Source organism: Spermophilus citellus, assembly GCF_964194105.1.
Source record: "Spermophilus citellus genome assembly, contig: SCAFFOLD_172, whole genome shotgun sequence".
Taxonomy (NCBI): Eukaryota; Metazoa; Chordata; class Mammalia; order Rodentia; family Sciuridae; genus Spermophilus; species Spermophilus citellus.
The window spans coordinates 231,514-257,560 of record NW_027672868.1 but is presented as its reverse complement, the minus strand read 5'-3'; the positions used below and the strand labels follow the sequence as shown (position 1 = coordinate 257,560).

Sequence of the window (26,047 nt, the reverse complement as noted above, 5' to 3'; positions counted from 1 at the left end):
TATACCTTAAAATAGGACTCCTCTCTCACTTGTATATGTTTGAGAACATACTAATTTCTGAATGCAGCATTTAATATAGATGAGTTTTCATCAACAAACCCACTATTGTTTTTAAATTGTTTAAATCCTCGACCCTGAATGTTTCACTGATTACCCCCCCACCTCTCTCTCTCTCTCTCTCTCTCTCTCTCTCTCTCTCTCTCTCTCTCTCTTTCATATTACAGATTGAACCCAGGAATGGTTTTCTGCTAAGAAACATCCTCAGCCCTTTATAAAATATTTTATATAGAAAAAGGGTTTTGTAGAGTTTCTTAGAGCCTCACTAAGTTGCTGAGGATGGCTGGCTTTGAACTTGTGATCTTTCACCCACAACCTCAGAAGACTCCAGAATTACAGGCATGCACCACTGCATATAGCTTTTGATACTCTCTTTAAAATAATCAGTCACAACTCTAATAATTGAAATTGCATTTACATCACTCTTTTCTAATGCAGTAATATATTACCATCTAAAATATTTTTTGAAACAAAGTTATTAGAGACTACTATTTTATTCCCAGAGTTTATTCTGTTACCTCTTTAGGATTGATAAATGGTCTTCTTTCTCTTCTTTCTTCTTCTTAGATATGTGTGGTCTCTTGTTATCAAATTCATCTATGATAAGTGTGTTGAAAATTATGATTCTAAACCTATCATGAATCCCAACATTTCCAAGAGTATTGAGAGCAGAAATAGAACAATATTCATAACTAATGAATCACTTTCAGTGAAGCATAGTACCAGTGTCCAACATGGAATGTAATCAAGTTGCTTCAGTGGTAAGGTGGTGTCAGAACACTACCCTAGGGATTTGGGGACCTCTAAAGCACCATGTCCATATCAGAATCTTTTAGTCACCTTTTAAATACAGTTATTGCTGCTTGCATAAAAAATAAAACACTATATATAAGAAAGGTGAATGAGAATTAAATCCTCTGAAGGAACCAAGGTTGAACTTTAATTCTAGTGGATAATTAGTAAAATAAGAAAGACCTTGCAATAGCCCCATCTTTCCCAACTACATGGAATAGAACATTTAGGTGTACTGAACTGAAGTGACAAAAATGCATTTCATGGAGATGGTATCAAAGAAATTTTAATGGCAGAATCCTGGAAATGTTAGATAAAAATATACACATACATATACAGTTACACAGAGAAAAAAGGATAGATGATAAGCTCATAAATGCAAGGGTAAGTTCAGTGTACATGAGTTGTATGTACAAGGTAATTATAACAGCATGAGTTGTATGTACAAGGTAATGATAACACCTAAAAGATGAAGAAAGTAGTAATCGAGGTGATACATAACTCTATAATTGTAAGGAATAATAATAAAAATTTAATAAAAATAGATACTGTTATATCACTTTGGTTATGCCTCTTTCCTCTGCTGTTCATCTGAATTTGATTCTTTCAAATAAGCTTAAGTGGGTAAAGTGCTTTCTGAATTTTTTGTTGTTGTTGTTGTTGTTTTCAGGATTTTGTCAGCTAAGTCTTGTAATGCCCAGTCATGAACTCAATTTTGTTGCTTTTTTACAACTTATTCTGATCTGCAGAGGCACAAACCCACTTCACTCATTTTGTTCAATGAACTGACTTTTCTTCTATCTTTGCAAACAATGTTTGGAATAGTCAGTCTATAGGAGGGTCTTCCATATCATATAATATGGTTCTCAGACCCTGTGGGAATTGAGGGTAGTTTCCTGCTGTTTTACTATCATCTTCCCTGTGAGAAGGCTTATCTATCTTCTGTATTCCACAAACTCAAAAGAGAAGTATTTTTGGTCACAAGCTAAAGAACACTAGAAGCTATAAGATTTGAGAAAATGCAAGAAATAATTTTCTCTGAGACTTTTATAGGAAGTATGGCTATTTCATCAATTTGATAAAAATTTATATACTCACAGTCATTCACACTGTGAAAGTCTTGTATTTAAATAATCCATAATTGTAAAAAATAATTTCTGGTTATTTCATTCCAATAAGTGACTTAATTTTTTAGCCATATTAAAAATCAGAAATTACTGAAAATTAAATCTATGTATTCAAATTTCCCCGATAATAATGTGATCAGAATTAAGTAGGAATTAAGAGAACATTGAACAAAGTTGCTATAAAACATGATTGAAACTTCCCTGCCTTTTCTGAGTGTAAGAAACAGGATGATAAAGCAACGTTAAATTTCTGAATAGTATGTAACTTTATTTGTGATTCATTTTTCAGTACTAGTTTCCAGTGTGAGGATATAGCTCAGTTGGTAGAGTGCTTGCCTTGCATGCATAAGGCCCTAGGTTCAATCCCTAGCATGAGAGAGAGAGAGAGAGAGAGAGAGAGAGAGAGAGAGAGAGAGAGAAATACCTGTTTCTTTGTGATGTAACTTATTAGTGTTCTTTGCTAAACCATTCTCTTCATGTTAGATACTCACATGTTCTCTTTGCTTTTAGTTACTTCTGATAAGTTCTGCTTTAACTATTATTTTCTTATGAACCTAATAGGGATTCATTTTATTATTTGGAACTAAAAAAACTGATTTTCACAAAAGGAGGTTTTCTACTGTTATATATATATATATATATATATATATATATATATATATATATATATATATATATATATATTCTGATCATTCTAGTTTTATATTTTGGAGATTGGCTGTTTTATTTTCAGCTTTTTAACCTACTCAATTTAAACTTGGTCAATTTGTTGACTAGTTCCCTATCATTTGTTTCATCAAGTGAATGTAGTTTGATCAATTTTATGATCCCATTCTCTACTTTTCTACCTCATTGATATTGGTTTCTTCAAAGTTTCCCATCAAAGTGTCTGATTGGTGGTGGGGATAACTAGAAACTAAACTCAGGGCTACTGGAGTACTGAGCCTCATACCCAGACCTATTTTGTATTTGATTCAGTGGCAGGGCCTCACAAATTTTCTTAGTGCCTTGTTGCTGAGGATAGCTTTGAATTTGAAATCCTCCATCCTCAGTCTCCAGTGCTACTGGAATTCTAGGCTTAAGCCACCTTACCCAGCTAGATCTTGCATGTTTTAATTTGATGTCATTTAAAACTTGCAAATACAACTATGTTGCACTTACAGAAATATATTTCCATTCATTATTCAACTATTATTGTGGTAGCAAATTTTTTGGGGGGGGTAATGTTTCTCTGTAATTTTTCTGTTGCACTTACAAAATTAAATATATATCATGTTAATGTCATGTTATTGACAGTGTTTTACAACATTTAATATTTTTTTAGCTATGTAGTAACTAAAAATAAATAAGCTCATATTTCTCCAATCTTATATGACCCCAATGTAGCTAGTTTCAGACACACTTTTTATTGTTTGTACTCAAATTTGTCATTTTATGATGAGTAGGCCAATGAAAAAATTTAGTTTCATTCAAAAATAAATATTTAATTGTATTTATTCAGGTTATCATCACATCTGATAAGCCTATAAAGAAAATAGTAGTGTGACTACTTCATAGGTGATTGTGAGTTGTTTTAGTAATTAATATGTTACCACAATGTGTCCATTAGAAACAGCTCATAATTTACTCAGTGTACATTCATTAAAATATAATATTTTGAGAGACCTTTAGCATAACAGCATGAAGATATTCATGAAAACTTAGCCCAGCAGAACAAGTGAACAGGAGAAAATTTCCAACTATTTATAATTACTGGTCCAGAAAAGTAGCTCAAGAAAATAGACAATTAGAGGTACAAAAAAAAGTATAAAAGGCAATAGAAATACACATTTTCTAGTTTCTTAATGGATATTGAGAGCAATGTATAAAACTGCATATTTAGAATATATGTCCCTAGTTCCTCAAAAACCCTAACCTGAAAAATTAAAAAAAAAAACCCTCTCACTATGTGGTAAGCATTATTAATATTCTTCTTTATATTGTTTGACACATTTTGAGGTTTCTAAAGAAAAACATGTAATAATAGAGAGTGTCTTCAGACTGAATTGTTTAACATTTTTTTTTTCATCACCCACACACATACATTTGGCTTGGTACAAAAATCCTTGTTTAATTCTACTAATTTGCATTTTTTTTTCAGAGTGCAACCAAAAGTTTCAGGATGTGTATCTTCTAGTCTAGCATGTACTTAGTGCCACATTAGTTATTCACAAATGGAAATCAGTCCTCAAAAGGCACTTATTAATTAATTAATTAATTTTTAATTTTACTGTGGAATTGACTTAAGTAAATGTATGGCTCTTTATTTTATTCTTTTTATTTTTGTCCTTATTTGTACTGGGGATAAAATCTAGCAGTTCTCTATAATTGAGCAAAATCATCTCTGCCTAAGTTGCCCAATTAGTTTTGTACTTTCATTAGTATCAGGAATTAAACCCAGAGGAACTTAACCACTGAGTTACTTGAAAAACTTTTTTTTTGCTTAAATTTCTGAGGTTGCCTTTAACCTTGAGAATTACCTGATTTTCTTTCTGAGCTACTGGTATTACAGAATTTCACCATCATAACAAGGAATCTTGTACTTATTTGGTTGGCCTCACCATCACAACTTACTAAAATTATAGATGTACACCGTCATGCCTGGTGCTTGCTGAGCAAGTTTGAGGTACTGGGTTCAATTCTAAGAATCACATATACATAAATAAATAAAAAATAAAAGTCCATCCACAACAAGATACGTACTTCACATTTGTTTTTTTTATTTTATTACCAAATTAATATTTGTTAATAAATCTGGTTATTAAACCCATACTATTATAATTAGGTTTTATGAAACTGGATAATGAACTAAAAGTAATGTATATGTCCTGGTCTCAGGATATTACAGTTCATCAGTTATTTACAATATATATCATGTTCCTTTGATTGGCAACTGTTAGTTATCTCCTTCAAGTAGAAATTAGAGACTATAAAACTTGTAGGCCAGATTTGTTTCACCAAAGTGCTAATTTTGTAATTTAAAGAAGTATTAGATAATTAATTAATTTTTAGTAAATTTCAGGTGTTAGTTATTTTAGGGGTTTTGGTGATTGACCCCATTGACACTTTACCAATGAGTTACAGCCTGAGTATTTTCAATTTTAAGATAGGGTTTCTCTATGTTGCATAGGATCTCAGTAAGTTGTTGAAGTTGGACTCCAAATTGCAATCCTCCTGACTCAACCTTCATCATTTCTGTGATTACAGTAGTGTTCCACTGCCCCCTACAGTTATTAGATTTTAAGAGAGCACAATTGGAAATAGAATGACCTTGCTTAGTTGGCTTTGTATTTGTAATCCTCTGGCCTCAGCCTCCAAAATTGACAGTTTTACCAATGTATGATAAATTGTGTAATTTGCATCTTTGTGAATTACTCATATAACTTATGTCTAAATAACGTGTCAGGAAACTTTATGCTCAGGATTTTATTTCTCGGGTTTCATTTTGTCTTTTAGTAAATGCCTTGTGACTCCTTTTTCATAAATCTGACTGTCCCTATGCATAGATTCTTCTCTCTGAAAACATGGCTATGAGTTATAGATGATTTTTGTTTGTTTTAATGCAGACTTGTTCCTTGCTATGTTAGAGTAAGACCCATGACATATGCAAGAGCATAGGTAAGAGAGATTGCCGACACTGAACTAGAGCAAAAGCAGGAGTGAGGAGCCTGAGGAGCCCAGAAAACTGAGGATTGTGTGAGACTGAGCATACTAATCATCAGGGAGATCAAGTTTATATTCTACATAAAATAAATGGGCAATACAAGAAAGAATATATGTGAAGTATTAGAAGATACTAGTTAATCATGTAAAATTTTTATTCACTCATAAAATAGCAACAACAATCAATAGAGTATTAGCAGAATATTAATTAGAACATAATGAATGTTCATTTTTGCAATAAGAAATATATATAATACAGTTGAAAATTGGCATTAGATATCTTTTCAAAAAGAGATAAATAGACAGATATAGCAAGACATGCCTGTAATGCCAGGACTGAGGGCTGAGGCAGGAGAATTATGAATTAGAAGCCAGCCTAATACACTTAGAAAAACTTTCTGCCAAAAAAATCAAAAGTACTAGGGATGTACTTCAGTGGTAAATGACGCCAGGGTGCCATCTGTGTCCAAAAATACAAAACAGAGAGAATGAGAGAAAGATAGAGAGTGAGGGGCCAAGAGAGAGACAAAGAGAGACAGAAAGAAAGGGGGAGAGAGAGAGAGAGAGAGAGAGAGAGAGAGAGAGAGAGAGAGAGAACCAAGAATAAAAATATACATTTTACATAGCTTGTGGCAAAACAGTCAAACACCTGCCATGCTTGTGCAAGATCTTGGGTTTGATCTCCTTTGATGCATGCACACACACACTCACAAAAAAATGAATTTTATTTCATATAAGAATATTAAAAACTTGACAACTTTACAATAGTGGTTGATGTATAGACATAGTTTTCTTATATACTTATTACAAATTATAAAGTAAAATGAAAATTTAAAAAGTCACAGCATATTCACATAAATGTAAGTGGATCTCATAATAAAAACTCAGTGTTTTATTAACAGTAATAAGTTACATTTTTCTTTCCCTATTTTACAGGCTTTAATTTTGGCTGCTTTATGAATTCCATAAATGATTTATCTTTTCATTCCAGAAAGCACATGTGAACTTAAAATTAACTTTATAAATATTTTCAGGTGTAATTCTTTATCATTTAGTATATTCACATGTTTACCTTTCCCAGCATTTAGTTTCAGAAACTATTTTAGATGAAATAAAAAATTAGTGCCCACTAGCATTTTTTCCTTTTTTATTTTTCACAGAGCTCTAGGCAATGACTTATATGTGTTTTGGATTTATGAATTTACTTGTGCAAAAAATGAAATATAATATTAATTGTAAATCACATTACAGTTTCTCTGCTTACTTTCAATTAGCTTAAGGTTTCCATGTACACATTCATTGTAACATTTAGTGCTCTCATGAATCATACTTGCTCAATATGGCTGGGATAATAACTCAGAGGTAGAATGCTTTCCTAGCCTGTGTGAGGAGGCCCAGAGTTCAATTTCTAGCAACACAAATATAATATTCCTGAGTAACAGTCTACTGTGAGGATTTACATGTTTTCATTTATCTATTTACCTTGCATTGATTTTACATATTGGTTCTTTTTTTTTTTTTAGAGAGAGAGAGAGAATTTTTTTTTAATATTTATTTTTTAGTTATCGGTGGACACAACATCTTTGTTGGTATGTGGTGCTGATGATCGAACCCAGGCCGCACGCAAGCCATGCGAGTGCACTACCTCTTGAGCCACATCCCCAACCCTACATATTGGTTCTTATGAATAGTTCAGTAATAAATATTTCTATATGAATGACAGTCTCAATACATTTCCAGTTACTTTTGGTATATTTCAGAAATAAATGCTTCTTCATCTAGTAATTCTTTATTTTATCAATAAACCATCAATGTAATTTTACTTTTGTATCATATCAGAGTGGCATGGAATTTTCAATATTCTTCATATTTACATTTTTTTTCTTTTCCATATTGTTTTATTTTAGTGTATTTTTGCAAATATTTATAATTTTTGTTTAAATAATATAAAACAGTTGCTTTGGATAGGCAAAAGGAAGAAAAAAAAATGTCAAAAATAAAACATAGTTGTTCATTGAATGGTATAACAAAGACATATTAGAACTGTGGTAGCAATTCTATGTACTCTGTACTATATACTATGTACTATGAAGTCATCTAGATTTTAGGAATTTTCATTGACTTAACAGCTTAAAAATTTTGGAGTCTCTGGGATGTATAACATTTTTTTCAATGGTTTAGTCCATTATTGTTGGGTAATTATGAAGGGTGCCTTTTGGCACTGGAGTATGAGAGCCTAAAAAGGTAATTATTTGGGCTCTGGGCTCAATCAGCCTCTCAATAAGGAGGAAAGACTGCCCTCTAGCCAAGACTAAAAACTTGGAAAAGATAGTTCTTTGAAAACAAAAAGGAAAACTTGATAATTATGTCTTCACTTTCATGGTGAGGTTATTTTTTGTACAGAAGTTTTTTCAATTCCAATTTCTTATTTCGTATTCTTACTTTGGAAACTTAATGAAGACTCCACAGCTGAATCTGATTTATAAATATGTAATTGTTTTCTTCTTAATTTTTATACTTTTAATTTTTATATTCTAGTGTAAAACACATTTTATGTTAAATACTGTACATAATCTCATGTAAAATCCAATAACATTACTTAAAACATAAACATGCATTTATATCAATCCACATTAAAGAAGAGACTACTTATTCTTCATTTAATTTTTCTGACACAATTGTCAAAATTAAATTGACCAGAGGTATGGAGTTTACTTATAGACTTCTAGTTTTCTTCCATTGTTTTGTTGTTCAATCTTACTTATATATATATACTACCTGAATATTCAAATAATTATAATGATTAAGGTAATAGGATATGTCAATGTCAGTAAGATAAAATATGTAAAGACAGACCATTTTTACATAATTTCATGAGACATTAACAAGAACAACTAGTGAAAAAAATTGTAGTACAACATTTTTAGAAAAAAAAAAAAACACTTTTTTTTTTTTACCTTGGATTGAACCAGAAGCATTTCACCATTAATCCACATCTCCATACTTTTTTCATATTTATTTAGACACAGAACCCCTCAAAGTTGCTTAGAGCCTCACTAAGTTGCTGATGCTATCTTTGAATTTATTATTTTTCTACCTCTACCTCTTGAGCCACTGGGATTTTAGATATGTGCCACCATGTTTTGTTAGTTTTTGTATTTTATAAAGGTAAAATATTTTAACTTGCATTATTGAAAATCATTCTCACTTATTAACAGAAGTGTTAATAATCAGAAAACTTTAGGATAAATGTGGCCTCTTTAGTTAATAGCTTGAACTGAATTTTTATCTGTATACCAGGGATTACTCTTGTGACAGAGGAGGGGGGTTTATGTACTTCAGGTTTCTCTTAGAATTGATTTTTATTTAAATTATTATTTGTTTTCTCTTTATTTCTATTTATTTTTTTACTCTTAACTCATATATGGATTTCTCTTATTATATTTAAAATAATTCTTGCAATTAAATTTAAAATAGTGCTCTATCAATGCATATATATCATAATGATGGAATGCATTTCCAAATTATGTCTATTTGAAATCCTTTTGCATTGACACAAGTTCCATGTAGCTTTATGTTCTCATATAGAAAGTCACAGATAATAATCTCATCAGGAAATTCTAGTGTATTCTGTGGTATCTTGTTTAAAAGTGCTGTGTTCTTCTACACTCTTTCATGGGCTTTTAAATTTTCATTTTTAGCACTTTTGGGACACAGATTATGTATTCTTTTTCTAAAATTTCCATAGAATATTTTAATGCCATGCCTGTGGGATGCATTGTAGCATTTTCATGTTTCTCACATGGTAAGAAATTAAGAATATATTGTTGATTATTGATTTTTTTTTTTAAATTGAGACATCAGCCATTACTCAAAATTATTCCAAGTTCTCTTTAGAAGGCTCAGAAGAACACTCTTGAGTATATTTTCCCCACTGGTGATGTACATAATATGGATACAGATCCTGCTCTTTTTGGTATGTCTCTGTACAAAACCTCAGAGAGTAAGCAAATTTGCATGTAGTATGTGGTTTAGTGGAAATCTTCGGGATTTGGAGTCATGCATACTTGAATCTGAATTCTACCTGGTCTGCTTAATAGCTGTGGATATACAAACACATTTTTTTTTTCTTTCAAACCATTATATAAGCTTCATGTATAAAATAGGGTTGAAGATATAGAGTGCTTGATATCAGCAATTTTTCCTTATTTCCTGCCTTTATAAACTACGTATTGTGTTTTTCATCTTTACCTGTTAAAATGCAGAGTCTATTCCTAAGTCTATCTAATATTTATTTATTTTTTCTTTCTTTTTTTTTATTGGAGTGGGGGTGGAGTACCTGGAATTGATGTCAGTGGCACTTGGCTACTGAGTCACATCACCAGCCCTATTTTGTATTTTATTATAGACAGGGTCTCACTGAATTTCTTACTTCCTCAACATTGCTGAGGCTGAGTTTAAATGTTTTTAAGAATTCTCCTGCCACATTCTCCTGAGACACTTGTATTATGTTCAGGCACCACTGTTTTTTGCATTTTGTTATTTATTGTGGCTCATAGGAACCAGTAAAGATGAAAGTGAATAGTATAGTACCTACACTCAGAAGATCTTGATTTCTTTGATTTTACTTTTCAAATCCTGTTGTGTCCAAAATAACAAGCCTACATTAGTGGAGGAATTATCAAAGCAGAAAATCAAGGTGCTGCTTGTGAGGATGATAGGTAACCCTCTGAAGTTCACCAGCCATCAGCTAACTTTTTCTACCAGAAAAACCCAGATAAGCCCAGCTTGAATTAATAAAGCAGTGCAATCATAATCTAATAAGCTCTAGAGTGACTCATTCACCATTTATAATTGGAAACCAAGATTCTATCACATACTTGGAGAAAATTCTGTGGAAAACAGCAGTTGCCTTATTGGTACTGTTTTCCTTTTTTCCCTAAGTTAAGCCTGCACCATTATTGAGGTGCTATTAGCTTATGCAAACATGTATACATCAGATTGATGCAAAAACTGTCACAGTACCTTATACAAACTGAGGAAACAATATCACAGCCTAGGTAGGCATTAGGTCAAAGGCTAAGTTACAAAATAAGATGTTTGTCTTTAATATATTTAAATTTTAGAGTCAAGGCTGTGAAAAGATATACCAAAATGAGACATCCAACTCTTGGAACTCTCTGTTTTACTATCTGACATCTGAAATGGGAATGAGTCTGTTCCCAGTGTCAAATAGAAAAAAAAAATCATTATCTTTTAGACCTTGTCTTTTGGTCTTCCTTCTCTTTCTTAGGGCAGTGCCACTACTGCTGTTTGGTTTTGTGGAAAAGTATTTATTAGAAAGTGTATTCTCATATCTCTTGTATGGAATGCTGGGGTCCAGGCCCTTTGATTCCCCAGGGACAGAGAAGCCATATTCTCAAAATGGAATGTGATCATTATGATTTAAGTTGACCTAGAGCATTAAAATTGAAGGAGTTGTGAGGATGGAGTTCTAAATACATATATATTCTTTTTTAGTAATTTTATATTTGTCTCATAATAATAATAATACTCTTGACTTATTAAGTTTTCTGATTAAAATAAATTTCAACTATGTCTTTTTTATTTTATATACTAAAATAGTTAAATCTACACCTGTGCCTAACATATTATTTGTAGTTGGAGATTAGGGGAGTGCTTCCTATTTGAGAGCTCTAACTGCCCTTTATAGAAAATAGATCAAGAGAATTAAATAAAAAAAAATTATTGTCCATTATATAGTTTTCAGTAATTAACAATATGTATGCATTTAATTCATACATTGATATTATCCTATATAAAAGGCTTAATGTAAATATCCTATTGACAGGCTAGACTCCATCACATTTGGATAAATTTGCCTTTTAAAAAAGCTGCTGTCTGTACTCAATTATAATCACCTTTAAAAAATGAAGTAAATGCACACAAGAGCATGCCTATCTTGACTAATTCTGGCCTCATTCATTCCTGAAGTTGATGCCATCTACTGTTATTAGATAGTAGGCTCAATGGATTCAGACTAGGAGAGCAGCAGCTTCCAATCAGGTGCTTTTGGGTGATAATTGTTTAATCCAACATATGATAAGTACAAAAAGTATGAATTACACTATCTGATTGAGTTTTAATTTCTGGAGCTTGTCATTCTTTCAGATTCATTTCTCGGCTTTCTTCACAGTGCTCAGGAGACTGAGGTTCTGCTTCCACCTAGATAATAAAAAATCTATTGGGAGAATGCAAGTCACCCTGAAAGCCAGGCAATAGTTACTGTGCAGGGTATTGCGACTGTATCTGTACACTGGAAAGGGAGAAGCACTCTAAAATATTGTGTGGATATTATCTGGAGAGTAGTTGGATGCCCTGCACCTGAAATAAATCTCCTGAGACACCCTTCACTTAAGTCTTTTTGTTTTCTTTGACTATTGGCAATACTGCTACATGATAATGGGCATGCAGTCATTTCTTTTACTTACTCATTTTAACTCCTTGAATTTAATTAATTTAACCATGTTATATGTTATTTATGTTTTAAATAGTTCAAGGAGTTTACATTATTTTCACAAATGACTTTATAAAATTTACATTTTCACCAACAGAGTGTGTTTTCTTTTTTTTCATATTCATAGTTTCTTGACTCTTTGTTTGGTATTAGATTATTAACAAAACTATTCTCTTTTTGGGGGGGTAGGCACTTGGGATTTAACTCAGAGGCACATCCCCAGCCCTATTTTGTGTTTTATTTAGAGACAGCATCTAACTGAGTTGCTTAGTGCCTCACTTTTTCTGAGTCTGGGCATTGAACTCGAGGCCCTCCTGCCTCAACTTTCCAAGCTGCCGAGATTACAGACATGTGCAACTGTGACTGGTGATGAAAGCTACTCTAACACCTGTGTTCAGTATACAAGTGTCCACTATTTGACTTGTTTATCAAATATGTCAGGGAAGATTGTAGAGTCCAGTTTGTCAAGTATCCACAGAGAGAGTGTGTGGAAACCTTTTCTGGGAATTAACAAATATATGTGCTTTATAACCTCTTATCTGAACTACTGCTTGGGATTTTAGAAGCCCATTTAGATGCTTGCAAATCAATAGTAAACAAATATTTTGTGATCTAGAGGAGATTTGCATATGATCAGTAATCTTCATTCCCAGAACTTGAGCATATGGAATGGCTTTTTATTTGGGGTCCTCTGCCTAAGCCTCCTACTTTTCTTTCTCTAGAGTATTTTCTTATATGTGAGGTAACTAGTTTCTTCCATTGAATGGAAGATGTTGAGATATTACATCAGTCAGTAAAAAAAAAAAAATTTCCTGCTGGGAAAAATTGGCTGTCATGGAATTTTTAGAAGGGCAAGCTGAAGACTGGAGCTCTTTGTGTGCTGAACACCCATAAATGCATAAACCAAGTTATTTGTGATTTAACTTCTCTGTCCCAATCCCAGGGTCTTAAGCCCATGGATACCCTTGCAAGAACATAGATAACTATCATTTTTTTCTGTATTCTTAGTAGTATTAATGTGAGGATCCTTCTTCAGCACAAGCAAAATTAAGATCTAAAGCACAGAAAACACTTTAGAGGCAGGGTGTTATATACATATGGTCCCAATCTTCCTCTTCTTGGGGTTTCACTAGCTGTTGGTAATTCTGGTCCAATTACATAGCACATTGCCTAAGGCTGGGCTGAGATCCAAGCCTACCATAGCTTTTTAAAATCATCAAAGTGTAGACATTTTCCAAGTTGTACAGTTTATACAAATCTTTCAACTCATTTTTTTACTTTGCCTAAGAGGAACTTGAAATATAATATTTCCACTTAATGTATTCATTAATGGAAAGTGAGTCAGGATCTACTACTTATTTATATTCCCAACATTTCCCTCACTTAATGTATGCCTTTTATCATTGGGCTATTATTGTAACCCTGTGTTTTGCAGATTTTACACAAACTATGCCAGTGAATTGTGCCCCCAAGTTGATCTTTCTTCAGGTTGGCCATGTCAACCATTCACATGTGATGTTGTTCTTCAGGTGTTTAGATTTATGTTGACCTTTCAATTCCTATTAAGTATACATAAAGTTATACATACATATGCATTCATCTGTGGATTTTGTTTTTTATTATTGTAAAATAAGCTCTTCTTTAAATTCAGAATTTGGGGGTTGCTGATTTCATATATAACATATAACATTCCAGATGAATTTTAGAATTTTTTCTCTGGTCACTTCTCTCATTAAAAGTAAAATATGCTAATATTTTAATGAAATGATATTGTAGATTTAGGGGCAATTTTACATCTTGGTAATGATGAGTTTTATCATGTACACAATGATGTGTATGATAAAGTCTTTTATGTTCTTTTGTATATTTTTATTTTCTCAAACTCTAAATATTTTTATACATGCATAAATGCAAAATATCACATGTATTTAACACCTACATAAAATTATGTAATGACTCCCATATTTGTCAAACTGGATATATTATGATGAAAATGGGTTTTGAAAATCATTTTTCTCACTGTATTCCCTTTGCCTTTCGAACCCTATTCTTTTTATATCTTTCTCAATGTACATTGCCTTTTCTCAATGTCCTGAATTTCAGCTGTTTGGACCAATACGGCCATATCCTTATATGTTATCTTGGTTCAGATATGCAGTAATTTTAATAAGCATATGCTTCTGCTGGGGAATAGACATGTATTTTCAATAGCCATTTCTTAAAAGAAATAACAATTTTTACTCTCTCTTTAGTTCCTGAGAATTTACTTGCTCCATTTTTTTACTTATACTATTTAATTTTTGTGCCACAGATATGATTTTAATTGCCATTTTCAAATTTCTAAAGCTATTGAGCTATTTTATATTTATTGGACACTGTGTTTCCTTTTAAAAGGTGGCTATTGAAGTCTCTTCCCTTCCTTTTATTGGCACCCAGGATTGAATTCAGAGGCACTTAACCCCTGAACAACATCCTAGACTTTAAAAAATATTTTCCTCTGATACATGGTCTCATTTGATTGCTTAGGCCCTTACTAAACTTCTTTTTTTTTAAAGAGAGGGAGAATTTTAATATTTATTTATTTATTTTTTAATTATCGGCGGACACAACATCTTTGTTTATACGTGGTGCTGAGGATCGAACCCTGGCCGCACGCATGCCAGGCGAGCGTGCTACTGCTTGAGCCACATCCCCAGCCCCCCTTACTAAACTTCTGAGACTGGGTTTGGACTCACAATTCTCTTTCGTGAGTATCCTGAGCTGCTCGGAGTATAAAAATCTGCCACCAATCATAGTTCTTACTTTCTTTATTTTGGAGTCTCTGTGTTTGATATTCTTTTAATTTTTGTTTACTATTTTGGTGCCCAGTTTTAAAATCAGGGATTCTTAACTACTGTGCAACATCCCCTAATACTTTTATTTTATTTTTTAAGTTTTAGACAGGGTCTCTAATTTGCTTATGGGCTTGGATGTGTTGCTAAGGCTTGGGATCCTCTTGTCCTAGCTTCTGTTACTCCTTTTTCTTATGTGAGGCATACATTTTGTCAAATGTGAGTCAATTAGTTTTTTCCCAAATTTGTTACTTCAGTTTGTACCCTTTAATGGTATCATATTATAAATATGATTTGCATTTAAGTATTTTCCTGTTTTGTTATAAAGGTATCATTTAGGGGCTGGGGATGTGGCTCAAGCCATAGCACACTCACCTGGCATCTGCGGGGTGCTTGGTTTGATCCCTAGCACCACATAAAAAAAAAATAAAATAAAGATGTTTTGTCCTCTGAAAACTGAAAAATAAATATTTAAAAAATTCTCTCTCTCTCTCTCAAAATAAATAAATAAATAAATAAATGAATAAATGTATCATTTAACTTTGAAAATAAACAACCATATTTCTGTCTCTTAATGTTATTATTATTTTATTATACTTCATGATTAAAAAAAAGGTGTGTCATACTACTCAGACATATTCACAGCCATTTCTAAAGTTTATTTTGAGTAAGCATCTCACTAAGATGCTTAAGCTGATCTTAATTTGCAATAATTTTTTCTCTTTCTTCCAAGTAGCTGGTATTACAATCACCAACCATTATGTACACTGTATAAATTTCTTTCTTGTAAAAACTTTGGCATATCTTATATTTTTCTTTTATATTAAGGTAAATTTTACCAGTGAATGATTTAGTAAGTAATACCAGGAAATGATACAATGGCATTTTTTTGCTATGCAGATACTCCATTGTTTAAGCAGATTTTTTTGGAAAGTTTCTTTTCTTTTTTTTTTCTTTTTTATGGTCGTTCTGCTTCTGTGTTATATCATTGTCTAAATGGCCAGAGTCTTCTGAAGTATTCTGTCTTTAGTTCCACAGGGCTAATAACTCACCTCATCATGATATCTATATTGATTGGTATAATGTTAAATTCAATAGTTATATGTAGCACAATGTTTTCATCAATGATGGACCTTATGTACTCTAATGGCTAAATTATAACCTAGGTGTGTAGTGGTATATACCATGTAGAATTATGTAAGTACCCTGCATCATTAGTAAAATAACAGAATCACCTTATCGTGCATTTTCTATAATGTATCCACATAATTAAATGAGGCATCATTATACATACCATACATTTTACAAGTATATAATATATAAATAATATAAAAATTTTACTTATAAAAATTACCAGAACTTTTTAAATTTTAGTTGTGTTCTCAATGCAACATTTGGAATTACTGATACTTTCTATGCTATTATCACTGTTAATATGTTCAAGTATTACTCCTTTGTTAGTATTTTCCCTATACTCTCTACCTATAAAAATTGTCTTTCTCAAAGTATTGAGACTGATATTTAGTGAATGAATTCTTACTTTTATTTTGAATTAATCATTTAATAGTGTAATTTCTAGTACCCTATTTTTTTTGTCTCCCTTATTCTCTTCCCCACCAACTTATATGAAATTAATTTGATTATATTTAACAAAGCAAATATTTGATCAGCATCACACTCTACCGATCAATGAATTATTATAAGTGGAACATACTATGTGACTACTATTTCTATTAAGAAATAGAACATTAATGATGCTACATAGAACAGCTTCTTGTCCTCTTGCTTTCACTATACACTCCAGTCACCCTAGTGGTAACTTCAAATTTTGTTTCAACTAGTTATTTTAAAGTATTTTGCTTTAAACAAACAAACAAACAAAAAACAACTGGGACCATTTATTTTTTATTAATTGTACAAGAAATGAGTAAATATGTATCTCTTTGTGTAGGAAACAAAATCTTACACCAATTATGCCTGAAGCTTTTGTGGTGGAGCAAACAGGAGGGTGATCCAGGAGTCATATAAAAGAGGGGTAGCTCAAAATGTCAGGGATGGAGCATGAAGAGCTCAGTTATGAGAGGTTACCTGAGTTTAAGGATTGGCAGGATGGTTTGAAGAAAAAGAAGAAAAAAAAAAGATTAGGTATGAGTTACTGGAGACAATCTGAGGGAGCTCAGACAGAACAGGTTCAGAAGTAGAGGACCAGCAGATTTAAGTTGGATGAGCAGTGCCTGGAGAGGGGTAAATTCGAAGTCTTGAAAGAAAATGAGAGTGACATTTCTGGTAAAGCTCTAAGAGCAGGAAGTCAGGTGTGTTACATACTTGTTTGATTACAGCATTCTGGTTTTTATGAATGTCCAAATATGATGCCACTGGGGTAAGTATCCTACTGCCACAATATTTCCTGTCTTTTTCCCCATGGGATCAACCTCTTTTCTCATCTAATACACAGTTAGCAGTTTCTTCATCCTCCTTAGATCTATTCTTTTAGTCCTTCACCATTTTTTCTTCTACTTGTTCCAATTTGCTTTTTCTTTTATTGTGTCCACATTCAGATCCTTGAATCTCAAGGATGCCACATTCCTAATGCTTTACTCTGACATTGTTGTGGGACTGGGCATGGGCTCATGGGAATCTTGGTAACAAGGGCCCTGATGTAGAGAACCTGGACAGTGGAAGATGGTGGCAGAGCAGTCTATTTTCATGATGAAAACAGCAGTGGCAGTAACCTTTTGGAAAATTTAGAATATTTTGGTGTCCAAGAGTAGAACTGATGACTCATTGAGGTATACCAATGTAGGCAGTACCAAATCAATTTTCCACAAGGCTTGTAATTTCAGTCATTTTTTTTTGTCTTTCTATTTCATGTTCTCCTTCCTGATTGATATGCAATAGTGAATTTGCTTTTTTGTAAACTTGTCTCAATAGTCATGAATTATACTCCTTTTTGTAAATTTACATAATGGTTTAATATTTCCTCTTTAATTAAGTGAATTTCAAAATATTTTGACTGAAACATACTCTTATGGTATGCCTTGTTTTCCTCACAAATATAAACCACTTTCATTCTGTCATATCAACTTTTTGCTACATATGTACTTTGCAAGTATTTTCTCTAACTTTATATTTTAGCTTGGATACCTGAGTGTTCCTCATCTAGAGTATTAAAAATTGGCTATCACATACATAAATCTATGAAAATAAACAGGAAATGGTCTTTAAAAATGAGTAATATAGGTCACTGATATAGTTTCTCTTTTCACAGTATTCAAATAAGTACCATGCACATTCATTGTAAGAGGATGACAAAGGACAGGCAGAAAGTATAAATAGAGTATTAGTTGGACTAATCCAAAGCTCCATGTAATTGAGAGGGTTTACAGGGTTTCAAGAAAAAAACAAATAAGATTTCCACTCTGTACACAGCTCTGTCCTCTGCTCTCCATCTGGAGACAGTGTATGATGTCACATTTTAATCTGTCATAGTCAGTTTTGTGCATAATTAACCTGTCTTGCTACATTCTCCTGGATCAGTGTCCCCTCTCTTCTTTCATCCACTGTGCATGCAATTTTATTTTTTGTGATTCTGTCAAATACTCTGTGCAAGAATAAAAATAAGCTCAATGGAGGATCTAACATCTACATTGCTATAGTTCTCAGATTCTATGAGGCTTGAATGTTGTAATTTGTTATGACAGCACCATTTTCTCTTGCTCTGTGTGTGTGTGTTTGTGTGTGTGTGTGTGTGTGTGTGTGTGTGTGTGTATAGTCTCTCTTTATTCTTTTGAAGGCTGTATCACTACTAGGAGAAGGGAAACATTTGTAACCACAGAAAAAATACAATAGCCATTAAAAACTGGAACAATTTTCTTCCAGAGTTTCTGAAGGAGTGTGTCTTTGCTAAAATTTGTTATTAATCCTCTATCCTGATAATAAAAACATCCATAACTACAAAACAATGAGTTTTTATTATTTTAAGCTGTTATATTTGTGATTATTTTCTTTAGTAGCAATAGGAATCTAGGGATTTTTTTGCAAGTTTAATTGACAATGTAACAAAACTGAATCCTCCTAAAGTGGTAGGTATCAAATATAAATACTGGTTGTCCAGGTTGTTTATATATATTTGCAAGTTTAATTGAAAGCTGCCTAGCATATTTTGAGAAACAGAATGAGCTTGGTAAGGCAAAATCTTCAGTATTTCATTTATTTATTTATTTAATATCTTACCTGCTGCTTACTGCAGATGTGTCTCTATCTTTTATGTAATTTCTCATTACTTACTCTTTATAAAATATTTTGTTCTAAAGTACTTTTTAATATATTTTATTTTTGCAGTTTTCAAAAGTGTAGGGCTGATTCTCACAAACTTCCTGAAAATGTTTTTATTTTTAAAAATTGGAGGAATTCTTTATTGCTTCTGTCATCTACTTAATTGAGAACAGAAAATTTACTGGTTCATGTTCCTTTCACTTCTCTCACTGAGTGGATGTATTTGTGTCTCTTTGATGGTCTTTTATTTTGTTTGTTTTGTTTCTGAATTGTAGATTTTTGAGATTCAAACCAATGTTTTTAATATGGTAAAAGTAAGGTATATACCATGTAGCTTACTTTTGTCTCTTGCTATTTAATCTTGTTTTTTCCCTAAATAAGTTATAACAGAGCTAAAAAAGTAGATATTTTCAAGGTCACCATAAATGAAGTGTGTAAAAATAGAAAAAAAATTAGACAAAATGGAAAAGTCAGGAAAACATATGCACTTGGGCTTCTGACTAATGTGGTGAATTTCTGGCTGAATGTTATCTAAAGTGTGCTGTCATTGTGTACATGAAAATTTGAGAGTGAATACTTAAATTTAGAAAGGTCACATAGAACTGTTCTTCATCTCTAATGTGTCTTAGAGTTTTTACCAGGGGTATTAAAGAATCTCTATACTCCTTATTGTGTAGTGTTCAGTGACTTTGAAACCGTTTATGAATTCACTTTCCTGAAAACTTTAAAAAGCTGAGAAAAAGTGTCTTGTAAAACATAAAACAATCAGTATATAAGAATACTATATTCTGTTGTTTAAATGGTATCTCAACCTATAAATAGTGATATTAAAAATCTCTACTTAGAAATATGTGCACATAGCAAAGAAAATTTACCAAAAACTACATACCTATTAATATTGCAGCCAAAATGTCACTAATAACATTTTATAATTTCTCAGTATTATCTATTAAATTCTGTATGTGCTTTATTATCATCAAAGTTTTACCACACTGCCTAAATTTTGTAATATATTAGAAATCTTCTCTTTTTTTGGTACCATTGATTGAACCTAGGTACACTTAAGCACTGAGACAAATCCTGTGCTCCCATGCCCTTTTTATATTTTTATTAGAGACAGTGTTTTGCTGAATGGCTTAGAGCCTTGCTAAGTAGCAGAGGCACTATTTGACCTTGTGATCATCTTGCCTCATCCTCCCAAGTCACTGGAATTATAGATGTATACCACCATGTCTAACATATATTAGCAACCTTAAGATTGACACTTGTTTCTCTTTGTTTTATAATAACCTATGGTTATTTTGTACAAAAATTATGCAATGTATTTTGGGATGTATAATGTGTACATAAACATTTATAGTACTTGCACAAAGGGAACATGAAGATAAACAGTCTGTGGTAAGGTTTTTATTTTGTATTTAGTAAACTCGTATAATATTGGCTCTAATTAAATTGAGATGATAAGATGGAAATTTTAATTTTCTTAGCAACCAGTAAAAATGAAATATAGTGTCATTGAAATACTAGGAAAGAATAAGCTGAGTGGAATAATTATTTGTTTAAAATTATTGATGGCCCCATTCATCCTAATAGTCCAAAATAAGAAATAACTCAAATGTTCTTGGATGTTGAAATGAACAATTTGTAGTGCATCCATAAAATACAAAATCAGTCATCAATATAAAGGAACACTTTACTGAAGCACACGTGCTTATTGACTCTTACAGCAGCTGTATTTAAAATTATATTGCATTATGCCAGGTAAAATAAAATTATAGTTTTTATAATACATTACAGTAACATCATTCTGGGGAAAACAAAGTTGCATGTAAAAGAAAAAAAATTTTTGCGGGGGGGGCAATGATGTAAATACTCTGTGCTTAAAAGCAGTGAAGGTTTTTAACATTCTAATTTGTTAAAACTGTATAATGTATTTCTATGACAGTCAAGATTTTTACATATGACCTCACCAAAAAACAAATATACAAGGAGGATGGCTGGCCTATGTTGTGAAATGGGTAGAAACATAGAAAAAATAAAAATGGCATATAATACACAGGTATTAAATCTGGGTAACTGGTAAAATATTTACTTTACTAAGATACATTTTACATTTATGTAATAAAACATTCCCATGCTAATTATTAAGAACCTTTTTGCTCTTTGGGATAGTAGATGAAAAAACTGATTTAGACTGTCCTGAGCAAGGCTGATACAAAATGTGTTTACTTTTGAATAACTTCTGAATCTTTAAATAAATGCTTTATGTGGTTTTATATGTGCATCATACTTTAATGAAAATTTTAAAAGTTATGTTCCTGAAATAATTATGTTTCCCCGAATACTAGTAACAATTTATGATTTGGTATAAATCTCAAATTGGTTTTCTTTCTATTTTAATATTTTATCATTCTCAAGCATTTATCCATGTTCTAACATTTGGATGTAACTTTATTTATTTATTTAATTCAGCAACCATTTGGTAAAAATTATTTTTTATTCACTTTTTCCCACAGTACAGAGGATGGAAGTAAGTATCACCAAACACACCCACATACACACACACACACACACACACACACACACACACACACACACCAGTAGAGATATATATATTCCCTGGTAAAATATTCACTTTGTGAATATATTTTTTTCTTTGAAATGACACCATACTACATGAATTCTGTCATTGAACTTGCAATCCAAAAGCATAAGGCACATTTATTGCTAGGATTATTGGCATGCAGCACAACACATGGCTTAACACATTTTTCAAATAATTTTCTCCAATTATATTATTTGATAAAATGATGTGGTTCATAATCAAGGCACTTAAAACTGTGCCTGGTGTATTCCCAGTAATTTTTAACTGAGTTGAATTGGCAAAATGAATATCAATGATCAGTGTATGCAAAGGATATCAATAATATAATACAGGCACTCTGGTTTGAATAATTGCCCAATAATAGTCCATATAGTTAAGGTTTATTTTCAAGGGTGTTTTATTTAGTGGAAACTTTGCAAAAATAAATCATATTTGGAATTGTTTAGTTCATTGTACAGCATGTACTTGAAAGGGATTGTTGACACCTGGTGATTCTGTTTGCCTTGGGCTTCTGCCATAATGTGCTCACTCACCTCAAACATAAAGGAATAACACCAAACATTTATCAACAATAATCTCCAGAACTTTGATTTAAAAATAATATTTTTTTATTTGTTAGTTGATTATCACAAGTATATTTCATAGCTAAAAAAAACACACAAACAAAAAATACTGAGAAATTGGGTGGCCAAAGTCATGAGCACATATCTTATATATCTTTGCAACTCATTTATCAAAAGATGTTAATTTAAAGTAGTAGTTTTTTGTTTTTAGTACACATGGTAATTTATTTCATATCTTTCAAAGACACACATACCTGGGTTTCTCTCCAGGGATATGGATTACATTGTTTTAATGCAATATTTATTTATTTTTATTTTTGGAAATTAAGGAGCCCTTTAGGTGACTGTACACTTTAGCCAGAACTAGGAATGGTTACCACATAGTAAGAGGTTTTTTTGTTGTTGTTGTTGTTTTTGTTTTTATTTTTCAGGTTAGGGTTTTTGAGGAACTACGGACATATATTCTAAATATGCAGTTTTATATGTTGCTTTCAATATCCATTAAGAAAGTAGAAAATGTGTATTTCTATTGCTTTTTATACTTTTGTTTGTACCTTTACTTGTCTATTTTCTTGAGCTACTATTCTGGACCAGCAGCTTGTGGTCAGGGAATGGAACACCTTGTTGGACCAGCTGGATACTCTAGATACTCTAGAGATTACAGGAATATCCTTTATATGTTTCATCTAAATAGTTCAGATATTGGAATATTAATATTATTTTCCCCAAATGTTAGGTTCAGCTCCCCAGAAACACATTACTGCTCAGATCTATTGATTCTGTAACTGAAAAGAAAGGGAAATATGATTTTTATCCTCCTTTTTCTTTTTCATGTAGGGAAGATTGAGTATAAGAGGCCAGAATTTGAAATGAGAATAATCTGTAGCAAGGATTTAGAAAAAAAAAAAAAAAACATCCTAGTGTGTTTGTGCACACGTCTTCAAGGAAAAACTCAGTATATGCTAATTGGAAGACATAATGTAATGCCTCAAGTTTGGGGTGGTAACTAAATATTTAAATAAATAGGATGGTGGATTTAGCATGTGTCACTTAGTCTAATATTTTTATTACCTATAAAATGCAATTTATCACTAATATTTGAAAGATTAAGAAAATTTGCCAAAGAGAAAATATAGAGGCAAATTTCGAATAAAATTGTATTCAAACTAAGGTAATTTTTTGAGCCTGAAAAAGAACATCATTGAAGGTTAAGTAAGATCTTAGTTGTATCTGTGGCTATAATTTTCATTGCTGTGAAGCTATTTCTAGAATGTCAGATTGGAAAAAAAAAATTCAGAGATAGGTAATAAGCAGCTTTTGTTTTTCTAAATCTACTTTGCAATACTTCAAACTCATCAAATATAAGATATGGATGCATCCAAAGTCTTAGGCTGTCAAGGGTTTCTTTTTAGAAGAAATAGCAAATAAATAAGGTGAAATGAAAATGGACCAAATGAAGTTAGAGCATTCATATTTTTCTGGGCATATTGTGACATGCCAGTAATCATAACAACCTGGAGGTTGAGGAAGAAAGATCAAAGCTGAAACTTGGTGTACCAACTTAGTGAGAGACTGTCTCAAAAAAAAAAGGCCTAGAATATATCTTAGTTGTAGAATACCCCTGTACCAAAAAAAAAAAAAATCTAAATTCCAAATGAAGTATCCTTTTTCCTGAAGCCAATGAATACTTAGGAGTTTTAAGAAAATTTTGTGTATGTTGGCTTGGGCTACCATGAGATGGCTCAGTATTCTAAGGGTTTTATATAAAGGAAATTATCTAAAGAATACTAACATGTTTTTTTTTAACAAATATTTTGTTCTTACCCCTGAATGTAAAAGTGTTCAATTAAATATTATTTTATGTAAAAAATTGGAATATTCAGAATGAGTATCTGAATTATCATATTTAAAATAGTTAGGATCTTCTAAATCATATTGGGAAAGGGGCTCTTGTATAGCAGATCATAAAAATTGGAGGAAATATCTTCAACCACTTATTTCCTAAAATGGCCTATATAGTGTCCCATTTTCCTCTCACTTTTTTTTTTTATATTCTATGCAAGGTTTCATTTGTCAACTTCCAGATTTATATAATTTATAACAATGTGGTATACATAAGTGTTTTTTTTCAGAATAAGTAACTTGAGTGAGTAAATGTAGAGACCCCTAATTTATAGGAAATTGATTATAAATATGAATATCATTCTATTCTGGGGCTTGAAACTGGCACTTCAGTTATATTTGATAGTAGGAACACCAAACTTGTGGGATCTGTACTAGATGGTATCAGAACTGAATTATTGGATTACTAGTTGTTGAAATATTGGTTGTTGTGCAAGTTTGCATATTTGGTATCAAAAGTGGTTGCAGAGTCAGGAAAGGTGGCACAAACCTGTAGTCATAGTGATGTGGAAAGATGAGGTAGGAAGAAAGTAAATATGATTCAAGACTCAGTAATTCAGAGAACCTAAGCAACATTGTAAGCCCATTTATCACAATAAAAAGTCAAAACGTCTTGAAATGCATTTCAAGGGTAGAGTGCCCCTGGATTAAATCTCTAAATTAAAATAATAATAATAATGCTGAAGCAGAAGAAAGACATCACAGATCAGAATGTTAAACTAACTTCATGTATGTGTTTGTTCACTAGTGATAATTGAGACCCTGGTAAAAGGAGTATTTCCAAGCTGTCAGAGAGGCATTTAGGGTGCAAGAACCTTTCAGAATTTTTTTCTTAACTGCTTAGTATTCTCTCACTTTCTACTTTGAAATGAGCCAAGTGAGGATACAGTTTCACAGTGAGGGTGGTTTTTACAAATTTGGGAATGTTAAACCTAATATGTCAGTTTCCTTATGAACTGAGAGATTAACAGTCTATTCACTTAATTTGCTTTTTTTTATTATTTTTTTGTTATAACTTTGTGCCATGTGACCCAAGTACCTAAGTGTTTTGTAATAGTTTGATAGTTAAAAAATTTATTCTTTTTAGAAGTGAGTTGTTGTAAAAGTAATTTTTTAAATACAGTATAGATTTATGGTATATTTAAATAATGAGAAGATAGACAACTTTGGAGATAAACATTCAAATAATTATGTGGATTGTTGAAAGTTTTGGTGTGTCTTTAGTGATCTTTTATGTCTTCTACACACTAAGGTGACCACTGTCATATGAGTATAGTTATTACTTACAATTTTGCTATGCATATCTCAAGTATCATTGATTTGTTTGGTTGTGCTTCTTTTGAATATTCAATAACTATTTGCAACTATTATTTATCCTTTGGAATTTTGTTGGATTTTTTCTCACTTTTTTTGCTTTATTGTTTTGCTTTACATGTTCTGCTCCCTGGGTTTCATTATAACAAAATTATCCACCAATTTTACTGCCTTTTTTAAAGAGAGAGAGAGAGAGAGAGAGAATGAATTTTAATATTTATTTTTTAGTTATTGGCGGACACAACGTCTTTGTATGTGGTGCTGAGGATCGAACCCGGGCCGCACGCATGCCAGGTGAGCGTGCTACTGCTTGAGCCACATCCCCAGCCCCCAATTTTACTGATTAAAATGAATTATTGGGC

General features: G+C 31.9%; 1 protein-coding gene across 1 annotated transcript in view; it reads left to right on the top strand.

Moving 5' to 3' along the window:
* Positions 1 to 229: 229 nt before the first annotated feature.
* The window catches only part of LOC308640504 (zinc finger protein 519-like), a 38,012-nt gene continuing 12,194 nt past the window's right edge, over positions 230 to 26,047 (top strand). The window contains exon 1 of the mRNA XM_081312389.1: positions 230 to 396. Coding sequence (XP_081168515.1) covers positions 337 to 396 — 60 coding nt within the window. The 5' untranslated portion in view covers positions 230 to 336. The remainder of the gene's footprint in view (positions 397 to 26,047) is intronic.